General features: G+C 43.0%; 1 protein-coding gene across 1 annotated transcript; it reads left to right on the top strand.

Moving 5' to 3' along the window:
* The first annotated feature begins 756 nt into the window (after positions 1-756).
* LOC144932454 (CD82 antigen-like) lies at positions 757-14,518 on the top strand. The gene is made up of 9 exons (XM_078856523.1): positions 757-876; positions 1,192-1,283; positions 3,694-3,766; positions 4,968-5,095; positions 6,021-6,095; positions 7,302-7,412; positions 9,337-9,528; positions 10,661-10,744; positions 12,519-14,518. The coding sequence occupies exons 2-9, from the start codon at positions 1,218-1,220 to the stop codon at positions 12,588-12,590; spliced, it is 801 nt and encodes a 266-aa protein (XP_078712649.1). The 5' UTR covers positions 757-876; positions 1,192-1,217; the 3' UTR covers positions 12,591-14,518.

Genomic DNA, 14,518 nt, shown 5'->3' with positions numbered 1-14,518 from the left:
CCTTTGTGATAGAAAAGGTGGTCATTATTTGCAGGACATATAATGTTTCTTCCCAAGGGCATCTGCTAATCTATCAGCATTTGTATAGCAAACCTGATCCTGCTGATGAGACCCAGGTCAAACAAAACCAGTCTAATTTGCTTGCTTTAACCTATTGGCTTGACATTCAACGACTGTGTTTTCTATCATGTGTGCAAACAGGCGAACTCGTAGCAGGTTTTAATCCTCATGCTCGTCATCATCAGCAGTGAGGCTCAGGTGGAGTGAAATACATCTTATTGGAATAAGCGTAGGTCTATGCATCGATTGAAACTAGTCAACACTCCACATCAGTGTTCTTCACAAATGTGCAATGAAGAACACCGCTCCACATCAACACTGAATAGGTATTCACGCATGCCACCCACAGTGTAATGATCATTCGCATTAGACTATACAGCACATCACATTTTACATGAAAAATAGCTTTATAGCTCCTCCAGTCTAAATAAAGATTCTGACTGACAATTCCCCCACCAATACCCTAGGCAACATTGCGCAACTTTTGTCACGCCTTGCCACACGTCACTGACTCTGGCACTGCACACACAGGGTGGTCCAGATGTCTTGTGACCTCCTCCCACCCTCTCCCCCCACACATTAAATTATCTAAAATATAATAATAATAAAATACATAAGGTTTATTTAAAACGGAAATGAATGTGGAAAAGAAAACAAAAACACTTAGGGCGTCAATTAATTCCGGTAGGGGGGGGGTCACAAGACATCTGGACCAGTGCACACTGCGCGTGAGTTGGTTGTTGAAGTCGCCCTGAGGGCGCTTTGGGTTTCCGCAACTCTCCTGGGCAACGAAGTAACACGGAACTGTGGTGCCAGGTACAACCTCGTTTTTCCTCATTCCTCATCATCATCTTCGTCTCTTTATTTCTCTATCCCCCCCCTCCCTCCCTTTCTTTAGAAAGGGAGGGAGGAGGGGGATTTTTGTGTTTAGTTTGTTGTCCTTCACCCCCCCCCTCGCTCGCACCTCTACGATTAACACGGTTGGGCTACGTACGGCGCGAAAGAAAGTCCCTTCATACGGTGCTGTACGTCTCTCCTCTTCCCTCATCATCATCACCACTACGACCAAAGCTCCTTCGCCGTCGCCTCTCCTCACGCTGTATTTGTCGTCGTCGTCTTCTTCTTCTACAGGAAATTTCCACTCGGAAGACTTCGCGATGGCGTCCCGGGGCTGCCTGTACGCCACGCGCTACCTCATCATCATCTTCAATGTCCTCTTCTTTGTAAGTGCTTGCGAAGAGGCGGTCGTGGGTTTTGGGCATGGACGCTCGTGATCGATACGAGGGACATTGAGGACGGGGTTGGTGGGTCGCCATGGGATGAGAGCCATGGTGATGATGTGGCTGAAATGATGCCCGATTTATTGGGCATCGAGGTGTCTGTGGGAACCTTTTGTTGGCAGTGTCCAAAATGATGAAAAATAACAATAGGTCTTCTTGGTTCTTTCGGTAAAGTCGCGTAGAAGGGAAATAAAAAAAATGTTTTATTTTTATTATTTTATTATTTCTCTTCTACGTGTTGTGGAGTGACTCATGCTGCCAGCTATGGCTGCAGAGTTTGGTAGTACATGTTGTTGACGTCGTTTATTGTGAAAATTCGGTCACAGTTCCTATGATCACTGTTTCATTGCTTTTATGGCTTATTTTGGTGATTTTCGAAAAGTTTTTTGGTTTGGCCATGTTTGTTTGTTGTAGTACAGAGTTAGACTGATGGCCTTAATTTAAGTTGTCTTGTGGTTGTTGTTTGGCTTTCATCCCACTGGGATTTTTGCACACAGTGTTGGTGTACGGTGCTTTTTCTGCAATATTTTGCTGTCTTTTCGTGGATTTTCTGTTTGCACATAGGCACTTTAAGATGTTTTCTTTTTCATGTTTTTGTTTTCTGTTTGTTGCGGTTGCACCCGATTCAAGAGCCGAATGGCTCACAGGGCTATACCTAATAAATGAACTTGAACCGAAAGAACCAAGAAGATGAATCCCTGCAGTCACGAAAGCTTTAAATCGAAAAATAACAATATTTTTTTTTTACCCTTTCTGGCAATAAAACAGATGTGTTAAGATGTTCAAACGCCAAATAGATACATTTTGCGAGGGATCAAGTCAGCATTAAACCTCAGATTATTGTGGCAAAACACGCGATAACATGTGATAATGAAGTGATAATGACTGCAGTGGGTACAGAAAGCAGACTGCGAGATAGATTATCAGGAAACTAGGGGTTGTTCGGGGTCGCCTGTGGCCTTCGGCCAGGAAAGTCACAAAACAAATTGCACTCGAACGACGCATTCACGCAAGCACCCGATGCTCCGTTTTGAAGTTTTAAAATGAAACCTCTTTGAATTGTATTATGTTTATATTTAGATAATTGTATTTCTTCATTTAAAGCGTATTTCATTTTACATCTGGAAGACTTAATTGAAAAGGACATTTCGTGTGAATTTTCTCTCGTCGTTAAGTCGATGGCCTTGCTTGGGGTTCGATGCAGACTTTCACCTGTTTGGGATTGCGGGATCGAGATAAGGCGACATAGAGATGGCCGTGCGAGAAGACCGCCGTCTGCAGATCGATTGCAACGTAATCGAACGTCTGTCCCTGTGCCTCCGTCGTTCATGCAGGGGGCGCGTAGATTTGCAGCGCCCCTTGCATGAAAGCGACGGAAAGTGCAGTGTTCATCACAGATAAAGTTTCGCGCTTATATAAGAGTATGGCAGCACAACATTTAATTATTTAATGCGCTTCTGCCGAGATATTTTGTGGAGTGTTTGTTTCTGCTCCCCTACCTGGATTTCATCTTCGACTCGGGGCAATAGTCCGCATGGTTTACAAGCTCGCAGACGAGGTCGTGGGACCCACTCAGGTGTTAGGGGCTACAGTGGCCCAATTAACTACAGTGGGATCAAAGGAACACAAAGTATACAGTACAGACTTCACAGAATCAGAATGAGAAGCTTTAGTTATCCTGGAGAAATCCGATGAGCTATGAAGCTTTTTAATTCACAGATGTCCAGTAAAGAGGTGAGTGTGCTTACTTCGGAACTTGGTAACTACAATCTCAGAACTCGTCTATTAAAATAACACTGGCTGTAAATAACCTCCAACTTTGGTTCAAAACTTTATGCAAACAATGATGAACATCGCATCATAGAGACAGGACATTGCTAATTTTCTGGCCATCCCAGTCCCGTCATTGCCCGAGTGTCTCCCCTCGCATCCTGTCGGGGTACCTTGCCTTTGAATGCAAGTTTGCTGTTGTCCAAGCTTAGCAAAGTTGCAGTGGTTGATATAAGTATAATATAAGTATAATCATGAAATGCCTTTTTACTTGGCCATAGTATGACTGAAAGCATCTGTCCCGGACAGCAATCCTCAGTTATGAGGATGACACTACATACTATGTCTAGTGTCATTGGTGTTGGATGTACTTCAACCGACCCACTTTTTCATCGACTGAAATGGTGATGTGCATTCAGATTCGGGTGTGTTTCAAGCCAGAAAAATTCCAGAAAAGAAGATTTTTTTATGAAAGTATAATGAATTACCTTCAAAACGACACTGCATAGTTATTAGTACGATTTTGAATTGTGACTTGAGTTTGCCTGATTTGTGGAACTAACCTATTTGTACACACATGCAGGTGCTAGGCTTGATCATAATGGGCTTTGGCCTGTGGATCGTATACGACCAGCAAAGCTTTATCAACACCGTGGGTGAGCCCTAAAACAGTACATTACATTCGTACAACAATGGCTATTTATCAATAAGTGACGTCACAACTTTTGAGACTGTTATGTTTTAAAGGTTCACTGGCAGGAGGTCAATGGACAGACCCAGGTGTGTGAACTAACTTAGACAATGGACAGATGCACCCGGTGTGCTCCCATGTCACCTTGCTTTATTTTAGATGCTGGACACTCTGCTCCTTGTGAATGTTGGTCTTCCTCCGTCCTTTAATGTTAAAGGGCTGCTATCTCTCAACTGTCAGTAGCAAATGGCGGGCAACTTTTATGAGCCCTCTGCTAAAGAAGCCAATCTTGACATAGTAGATACCATTCGTCGGCAGGTCCAACAGTATGCATTTATGCACTCGTAAGGACCATGCCAGCATGCGTAAAAAAGCGTTTGCATGTTTACACATTCACTCCTTCTCATACACGAGGGGCGCAGGCTGTCGTAATGTTTTCTGGCCAAACCAAAATGATGGTACTACATGCACACACACTCAACATGATACACAACAAGACAAAGATCCCCCATATAGCCTGCACGTACTGTTGGGGGAAGTTCTGTTGGCATGATACACACCTCATACTACAAACACCATGATACAAACACATTGACTACCCTATATACATGCATGCACGTGTGTGTGAGCAAATTGTAAACAAATATATAGGACACGGGACACCTGGCATGAGGGACAGTGTTAAAATCACCAAACTAAACAAACAATACAACACATTCCTGCGGAGGGAGCTGGTAGGAACGTTGGGTTGCTTGGTCAATGGCCAGGGTCAACGGCGGCATGGTGTATTCCGCAAATATGCCCGACTGTGAGGGCGGGCACAAGCCGGCGTGAGTAGGTTAAACGTTGAGTTTTATAAGGGCACCACGGGGTGACCAGCCCCTCCCCACCCAGCCCCATGCAGCCCCACCCAGCCCACCCATCCCACCCCCGACCCAGCCCCACCCTCCCCACCCAGCCCCACCCTCCCCACCCTCCCCACCGAGCCCCTACCCACCCTCCCCTCCCCACCCAGCCCCACCCTCCCTACCCAGCCCCTTCCTGCACGACGGACGGATACAATAATCCCCTGTGGGCTGGTGGAACCAGTGGGTTCCTACCAGTATAACACTACGTGTTCACACATTCTGAGCGCATTCTCGAAACCTTCTGCCTCTACCTTGCAGTAATTGACGGCAACGTTGAACTCACCATTCCAGCGTATGCCCTTGTTGGCATAGGCAGCATCACATGCCTGGTGTCACTCTTTGGCTGCTTGGGTGCCAGCAAGGAAGTGCGCTGTCTACTTGCTGTGGTGAGTGAGACTACACTAATGCCACGGTGTGGCACAGCACAGCTGCCATTACTCCACTGAGTTGGCCGGGTTTGGTTAAGAGACTAATGGTTAGAGCCAATACCACTGAGATCCTGGAATAAAATTCCAAACTTGTAATGAATATTATATTAGCTTACACAAGATTAACAAGTTTTTTGTCAAGTATTTTTTATTGCACTTCAGGAGGATTACAAATATCCAAGAAACATGGAACACTCCTGTCCAATAGGTCGTTAAATCAAATCAGGGAATGTCCTTGTAAGATGATGCTGCAGAACTGCTTCTGTAGTCACTTCAGTTGGCTTCTGTAATTAAACACAAACAGTGCTCCTTTATTTGTCTGTAAATTATGTTTTTTTCACATGTTAACTACGTGCTCAAGATCTCAGTGGGCCTGGCTGTGTGTCACGTGCCCTTTATCACAGCCTGCTGCTGTGCATGTCATGTTTTCTGTGATTCATATCCGGAGTGGTAATTCTCATTTGGGGTGGAGAGGTGTCGCAGTGGCCAGTACACTTCGCTTTATGAACCCATCAACTTAAGTTTGGTGGCCAATGGCTAACATCAATGGCAAGCGATATATCTTGCGCCCTCCCTTTCGCTAACTAGCACACAGCATGGTGAAGTATGATAAAAACAAACTTGCATGATCGACCATGGCATGGGAGGCTTCCTTTCCTGCTTTAGATTGACACAAGGCTGTATCGCTTTTGCCATCATATGTTCTTTGTTCTGTTCCATAATTTATTGTGTGCTGTGCCTTATATTTGCGTCTGATTTTGTGGTTGTTGCATGTCGTACTGTGCACAGTTTCGTGCGCTGTGTTTTGTGGCCTGTATTTTTATTTCATGTCTATAGAGTGGTGCTTATTTGCCATTTTCTCTGTGCTCGCTTCATTATGCAGTACTTTATATGTCTGGTGGGACTGCTCGTGGCCCAAGTGGCGATAGGGACTGTCGTTTACATCAACAAGGATAAAGTGAGTGCTTTCACACCAAACGATGTGCCATCAACATACATACATACATACGTACCTACCTATCTCACACATTGTCAATGCTACATGCGTATCTTGAACACTATACACCAGGGTTGGTCAACTTTCATTTACATTGTGTGTTGGTGGGTCATCTGACATCATAGCGTCAGTACATGTGACTGCTAATCTGTACTCCTTTTCTTTAAGTCTATAATTAATCTTGTCTTTCTCTCTTTCATATCACTGTTCTGTTTCTGTTGTCTACAGCTCTCTCATTTCTCTCCTGTTACTTCTCTTTCATCTCACTAATGTATCTCATTTCTTGCCAAGCCATATCTCTCGGCTGTCCATAGCTTCTCTGACCACCCAGAGAGCCAAACATATTTTGCACACAACATACTAACTACGTCCTCTTTGCCATATACACACTGCACAAAACATACAATGTGTTCATGATGAACTACAACTATTACTACATAGCACAGAAGCCATTTTTTATGGGCATTCATTGGGTTACATTATCCTTTCATCACACCGCGCTCCCTGTTATTCACCTCTTCATATCACACTCCTATTCTACTCTCCCCATCACACCTAACTCCTTGATAGTAGTTACTTGAGGCTCCAGTTGATGGGGTATGTAAAGCTCCACCAAATTTCAAGTAACGTTGTGAATGTGCTTTTAATAAATAATTGAAATACAGAGGAATGTTTTGTAGTTAGATTCGTAATAAAAACAATGTGCACCATTGCCAGCCTTTCATCAGAACATTTCTGTGAAGCTACCTGAAGCTGATGAAGCCAATTAAGCCACGTTCCAATTATCCAGTTAAACTTCAGATGTTTCTTGAAGCTGAGAAACCCAAGGTTCCATTTTTCTCAATCTCAAGCTGGTACCACGAGCTACTACTGCTGCCTGCTGCTAGTTGTTGGTCTCAGCAGTCACCAAAGATTGTGCAAAAACAATAAGCACATTTAAAATTGATTCTGAACTCGATTTCGATAATTCCAGCTTTGAGACTGTCATGCGACAAACGCTTCTAGGAAAGTTCTTAATGGATTCTGTTTCTTAGCATGATGTCGAGAGCACAACTAGAATACAATTTGGGAAAAAAAAACACAACCAGACACCATCATACATCACCTCACATCACCGCACATCTCTGTACTTGACCGTGTGCGGCGTGCATGCGTGTTGTCATGCAGATCAATGACAAGCTCAACGGCGTCGCATTTAACATCATCAAATCCTATCGGAATTTGAGCACGGAGGATCCCCTGCACACATGGAGCCTGTGGGACAGCATCCAGCAGAAGGTGTGAAATCCTGGGGTTCAGGGGTCATCGCTCGGCAACTTAGCAGCGACACGAGACCCTTGGCTCAAGCGGCGCAGGGTCAGTCAGGCATATGGGACAGCCTTGTCACATGGGCTCTTCCACTGACACTGTAGAGGAAAGAATGCAGAGGCTGAGGGTTTAAAAATAATGGCATGTTTATTGAGTAATTACATCTCAGTTGTTACGAATCTATTTGGGCACAAGGAAGTATTTTCCCCCGTTTTTACAGCAGAAGTAAAAGTTATGTTGAGCAACTTACGCTTGACTTCGCACACCTCCACTCAACATGATAGTTGAATTAGACTTACTTGAGTTAGAAAAACTAATTTCAATTCTGTAATCTTTTTGTTATTTAATTTGTTACTGGGCTGAGATAATCAAAATCTCTGCATCTGAGAACTTAACTTAGCTTTTTAATAAGTCTATAGCTTGACAGAAACATCAGTGCTATAATTTCTCGGAATGAATACTCACTGCATGCATGTTTTGTACAGCTCCTTGGGACCTCCGGGTGAAAGGTGCTTTAGAAGTGAAAATTATTATTGTTATTATTTAAAAGTAGATGGTTTTTAGGATGACCAATTTGGGCATTTAAAATAATGGATCAATCTTAAGCATGAATCTAGTTTAAAATATTTTCAAAGGCAGGGAATGAGCCTGCAAAAAAATCCACACAGAAATGGAAATATTTGGCTCATCGGCTCCATCTTATTCCATGATTGGAGAAGTGGTGGATTGTGTCTTATTATGGCGGAGAGTCTTTGAAGATGGTGCCCCGTCTGTACTATCTTCCAACTTTCGTAACTTGGGGGAATATCGAATCAGATGGTATCGTCTTGGAAGACCACGAGAAAGAGTTCTTAGGCTCGTCACCCTTTGTCATATGGCATCACACAAGCCATGTTATGGGTATAAAATTTGTATCTGAAAAAGTGGTGGCTTATTTTGTCTGAAAGCCAAAGCTTTGTGGATTTTGTGTAAAGAGTATAAATCACCCCCCCCCCATCGAGAACATTTATAACTTAATTTGTAAAGTAATACCGCTTATACTGGGGATTGAACAGTGCAGCAGTCAGATATATATTGGTTATCGTGCTGATTTGGTTCAGGGTCGCCGGTTCAATTCCCAATGCTTAACATGTGCCTTTTGCAGGAAATGTATTAAAAAGTGTCTCCAGTTAAAATATCGAGGGTTTAAGACCACTTAATTTATCGTCAAGTAAAAACCATTGTTCCATTGTCTGTAAATAAAGTAAATTTGGAATATTATGTGAAAGTATAGGCCCATAAATTAGGAAAACTCAGTCAAAATGTTTAAATCATTCGAATATATCTTACGGTGTCACTTTGAAATTTATTATCTATAGTTTTCGAAAATATGGCTTATAGTGGAATATGACGATAGTTTTACGCACACATGAAACTGAATGCACCATCAGCACCATCCAAGCATAGGTGAAAAAGTCAGTTTGTCGGAGTACATCCGACGCCGTGAAATTTCACGAGCATTTCTCTCTCATCAAGAGCGGTATACAAATAATTTATATCTGAATTACAGTCGTTGTTGGCTGATGATTATACAAATTATTTATTATTGCATTTTACACTCATTTACCTAGAAAAGCCTCACTGGGTCTCACGACTTTTTTTTCCATTGAAAAATTCACGCGACCACGGTAAGAAAATGCAAACTCCAAATATGCTGCAGGCGTCAGGGTCTCGATCGAACCCACGACCTGTATACAAGGCGAGGTGTTAATTAGGGCACCCTCTTGAATTCGAACTGAAACCCACTGCAAAAAGCAGCTGATGTGCAATCTTTAAAGTGTCCGAACTGTGCGTCCTAATTGTGACGCTGTCCATAACTGATGAAACGCATCTGTTCTCTCCTACCATTACACAGTTTAACTGCTGTGGACTGAACGGCACCGAAAACTGGAAGGACAACTTCTACATTTGTGACCAGGCAACATACCCGGATATCACCTATCCCTGCAGCTGCTTCCAAAACCGTAGTCTCGTCCATGCAGACAAGAATAACACAGACTTCTGCTTCCCGTGGCCTGCATCTGCTCCCTCTGCTATTTCCGAGCAGGTAAGGGGCAATTGTTCCTCTGTAACTGTCTCTTTTTCCCAATGCATACCCATGCATCTGTATATGGCCATACACTACTAAAAAGCAACAGTTACAAAGCCATATCTGCAGTGGCTTTGTGTCCTAAAAACACTCAATCTGAATCGGACAATATCTAGACCCCAAATATAATAATAAGAAAAACCTCATTAATGGGTCAGTCTGTCAGCCACCGCACATGAGATATTTTTATAGTACAAAGTCAGTAACGACTCATTCTGACTGCAAAGAATCACAGACTTATGGTATTGAGGATGACTCCTGTGCGACCTTATGACCTTTTGTGTAGATTTTTTAAAAAACATGACTGCAAATAGATGATGCAATCCTATATCCACTAGAGGGCAGCATAAGCTTTAATGTCAGCTGATACCAGCCTGTTCTTATTGAATGGGTGACTTTTCGTTGTTAACTAGTCTTGTGCATGATTGAAAACATCAGGATGAGAATAATTCCTGAGTCTGTTCCACCTACAGTCTTGAATGGCCTTCATTTCACTGTCTCGCCCACTGTGTATGTCTGTGCTTAAGGTTCACTGCTTTTCCTCATTGCTTATGATTTGGTTTGGGTCTCATGTCAACGTGTTGATGTATTGTATTTGTGTTCTGTGTCTCTGTATGCCTCACTTCATGTGTAGTTTGTGTTGCTTTTCTGGCAGAGCATCTAGTGATGCCTCTATTTCACATTGCAAACCCTCTGTTTATGATTGTGTGTTCATGCGTCTGACAATGTGGAATGTGTGGAAATGTGAAAATGCCAAGAAAAATGAGAGGTGTGCAATTGTAGTTTGTTCCCTTTGCGATGCCAGCAACCTGGGTTCGGAGGTGCCAATGGTGCAATTTGATTCTTGGACATCGAGGCAAACAGTCTTAAAATCAAACCACGTGCCCATCATCAGCATTGGTGGATAACGATGACTGCACGTGAAGCTCACCCATCCACCCTCTTGTGTGGCAAGCTGACCTGAATAAGAATATGAAATAACAACACTTGTCCAGCAGCCTATGGGTTATGAAGGTTACTATCCCCTCTGTGCCTATGTGTGAATGTGTGCGTGGGTATTTACAAGCTCGTGTGTATTTGTGTTCCACAGGGGTGCGAAATGCACATCAAGGATTGGCTGCAAGCCAACATGTCTGTCATCCTCGCAATCTGCGTGGCCATAGCAGCGTTTGAGGTAACACACAAAACTCGTTGGCACGTGTCGAGACGGGTACTGCAGGATCTTACCATGTCCGTCCAGTGCTCGCCAAACTGCATTGGCTTCTGGTTGTCGATCGATTACATTAAAAGGTCGCACTTGTTGCACACGAAGTGCTTGCCACAAATGAATCACAATACCTTGCCGATCTCGTCAAGGAGCATAAACCATGACACGAGCTCCGGTCATTTTCGCGGCTGTTTTTGGCTAGGCATCGAACGGTCACTACGTCGCACGCTTTCAGATGCGCTTCTTCCTTCTGATATTAGCAAGCCACTTGAACTATGCACTTCTAAATCCAGATTGAAAACTACTTTCTTGCGAATTGCTTTTTTATTTAGTTTGTTGTCCTTCCCCGGCACCTTTGATCAACACAGTTGGCCATGTACAGTGCGAAATAAGTTCAACAAGCATACATACACCCACAACTTCCTCTGTTTTTGATCTACCGTCATATCTTCTATACCTATTTTGGAAGCCACGGTTTTTTGATCAAGTTCTAAGCATACAGCAAGTAGCCTGGAGTTTTGGTTTATTGGCAAGAGGTTATTTTCCACTAATAATTCTCAACATTGGTATACAGTCCAGTGGCGTTTAAAGTTTAAATATATTTTTTTAGGTCTGGACTGGTCCTATAAACGTTACCATTGTAATGCTTGACTGAACGCGATTGAATTCATCCATATACGTTCGCTTAACAAACAAACTATAATTTTCGGAGGGACGCAACTAGAAAACACAAAAGTGTGCGTGCCTATGTAGGGCAATTATTGTATGTGGACTGGGATCAAAATAAAGAAAGAGGGCAGGATGGATTTATTTTGGAAACTTTTATTTGATAATGAAGAACAGGATAACATAGTGCCCTAAGTATATCACTAGCCACTCCTGTTAGCCATACCCAAGAATTTTACTTAGAATGAGGGTTTATGTGTGGTGTGCTAATCACCGTGCCACAACTCGATGTAATGTAAAGGGGTGGTAATGCAATTACTTGCTTGCGACACCGCTAGAAAAGGGCCTCGACTATAGCGAGCTTTCGAGAGCCCCTTTCCAAACTGTCTAGATGCCTTTGAATAGGTGGCATCACCCACAATTTATACGACCAAAGTAACTGGTGTGTTCTCATTAAAACTGCTGGATGGACAAGGGCAGAGTGAGATTTAAGGAACGTGTTCATTGTTTCATCTGCCATGCTGTGAGATCGAATTTGGTGACCTCTCAATTGCAAGTCCAGTGTGCAATGCGTTATACCAAGGCAGCATCCCTTGGGATGTGATAGGTTGTATAAAGAATACATAACATCAAATATATGGAACGCATGTTTCATGGTGCTCCAGACTTGTAGGAACAACAGAGGAGAAAGCAAAACCTCCCTCTCATCATGTGTGGCGTTTGATGATGAGAGTTTTGGAGAAAAGCCCTGCAGGGAAAATACAAGGGAAATGAGATCAGAGAAATGTGTGGGATTGAGGCTATGAGTCATTCACACCTTTATTTTTTTTTCACGTGTCTGTTGGGATTGGTTCACTTGATTTACGCATACATTAATGTTAACAGCATTTTACATATGCTTTGTAAGTTGCGATTTAAACGGACTATAAATAAATACGGCGATGAGTGATTATTGAGCAAACGTCCACTTGTCCCACTGGTTCATATTTTTATAAATTTTTATCTAAAACTCCTGTTCCAGATTTTCCTTGGTGTCGCTCAAAGAACATTGTCTCTCCTTGTCTCCCATTGTCAGTTGTTGGTGCTGCTCCTCGCCTGTCTGCTCTACAAGAACATATCACCTGGGTACAAGCAGGCGGGAATATAAAGACCTGAGTACACACCACCATGCATCCCATTACACCATGCACCCCATCTGTAATAACTGCTTGAATACACGTGCACAAATCACACCGCTCTCTACCCAGGGCTTAATTTCTCACTTAATTTGTTCTGGGTCCCTGATAAAAATGGAGGAGTCAGAGGAGTCAAGACTAAGAGGTATACTGGATGTCCGGAAATATTCCGTGTCATTGACCCAGACAGACCCAACAGATATTAAGCCCGGTTTCTACACTGGATATGCACACATGAATGCACACACGTACATTCTCTTGCTGTAGTCATACACACACACACAACTTTCTCACTTGTAGTCACGCAAGCATTCACATGCACTCCTTCCTGCACACATGCACAGATAATTACATCGTATAGACATATCTTCCTCTCTCTGCACAATGCTCTCGTACTTTTATTCCTCATTTAGCCTTAAAGTCTGGAGGGACAACTGGTGTGAGTGTGAACAGTGCAAAGACATTCATTATATACACACAACGTGTCTTTGCCTGCAAAAGAACTTCAGATCCCGTGAAAAGCTTTACGCATTGATGGTAAAATTGCTGTTTGCAAGGTTCTAATAAGGCCTGCACAGTTCATGAGGTGATACATCAAACGTCATGCATGTGGGGGCCACATTCTCCTCCCCAGCTCTGGTGTTTGTGAGCGTAATCCGGACAGTACTTAATTTAAAATGAGGCAACCGAGGAGACGCCCACACCAGCACTAAAAAAGAAATGGAAACCAGGTCATTGGGATTATAGCTCAACACACGTTTATGCCTACCGGTTCTATCTGGGCCAAAACCTTTCCTGGTGCCTGAACAGCTTTTTTGTCTTTAGTTCGTTGTCCTTCCTCCGCACTTGCGACTAGCACGGTTGGCTACGTACGGTGCGAAAGAAGTTCAACCTACATACTGCTGTACCCGAGCTCAGATGAGCCAGACCATGTTAGATTCCCTGGGTCATCCAGCCTCATTCTCTCACATTCCTATGTATCACTCCCTACTCCCTCAATTTACATCACCTTGCCCCTGGTGGGTGGTGGTGGCGAATCGGACGCAATCTTAATGAATATTTTTCGATAAAGTCTAATGTACCCATAGTTGAGGTTAGGATATTTTAAGTATATATCTAATTTTATTTGGGGTGAAGTTGTGGCGCAGTGGTTGGCACATCGCGCAATGCACTTTGCTTGCGTCTCGGAGTTCAATTCCCCTCGATAGTGAACACAGGTGGTGAGTGATAGATGATCCAGTCCTGAACTCTTGCCCCCTTTGCCAACCCACTCTGGCCAGCATGGTGATGTTATTGATTGATGAAGGGCTGTAAATCATCTGCTTTAAAAGTTTCCACTGTACAGTTTTAACACCAGTACTCTTGTTGGTTGAGTGAGGTTGGTGATATGGCATGCGTTTTGTTTACATCTGATGACAACAGAATCGACCAGCTGAAAATGGTAGTGTCTTCCAAAAAAATGGGCTCTGCGGCCTACTTGGACCGCCGTGGGGGGATATACTGCTCTCAGGCCTATTCACCGACATTAGTTATGGAAACAAAGCATTAATTGCACACTAATTAAATAGTAAACTAACGCTCTTTAGGTTTATCACTTGCGTTAAGATGCCGTAGAAATGTGCCTTAAGATTGAACTTCCCCAGTACTCTGAATTTACACAGTTGATGCTTGATATGAGCCTCGTGTGCCTGCGTTTGTGCCCACAGTATATCGTGATACACATTGTAGACTTTTTAAAGCCAATCTTAGATTTTGCACAAAAAATTGTTGATTTCGTTTTACAAATATATTTTTTAAACAACGTGATTTTATTATACCGCTTGTTTTATTGAGGCACTTTGCCAATCTTTGTCAGAAATGGCATTGTTTTGATTGTACTGAATAAAGTTTTTAATCCTAA

Source organism: Lampetra fluviatilis, chromosome 5 (assembly GCF_964198595.1).
Source record: "Lampetra fluviatilis chromosome 5, kcLamFluv1.1, whole genome shotgun sequence".
Lineage (NCBI taxonomy): Eukaryota > Metazoa > Chordata > Hyperoartia > Petromyzontiformes > Petromyzontidae > Lampetra > Lampetra fluviatilis.
This window is presented reverse-complemented; position numbering and strand designations above follow the sequence as displayed.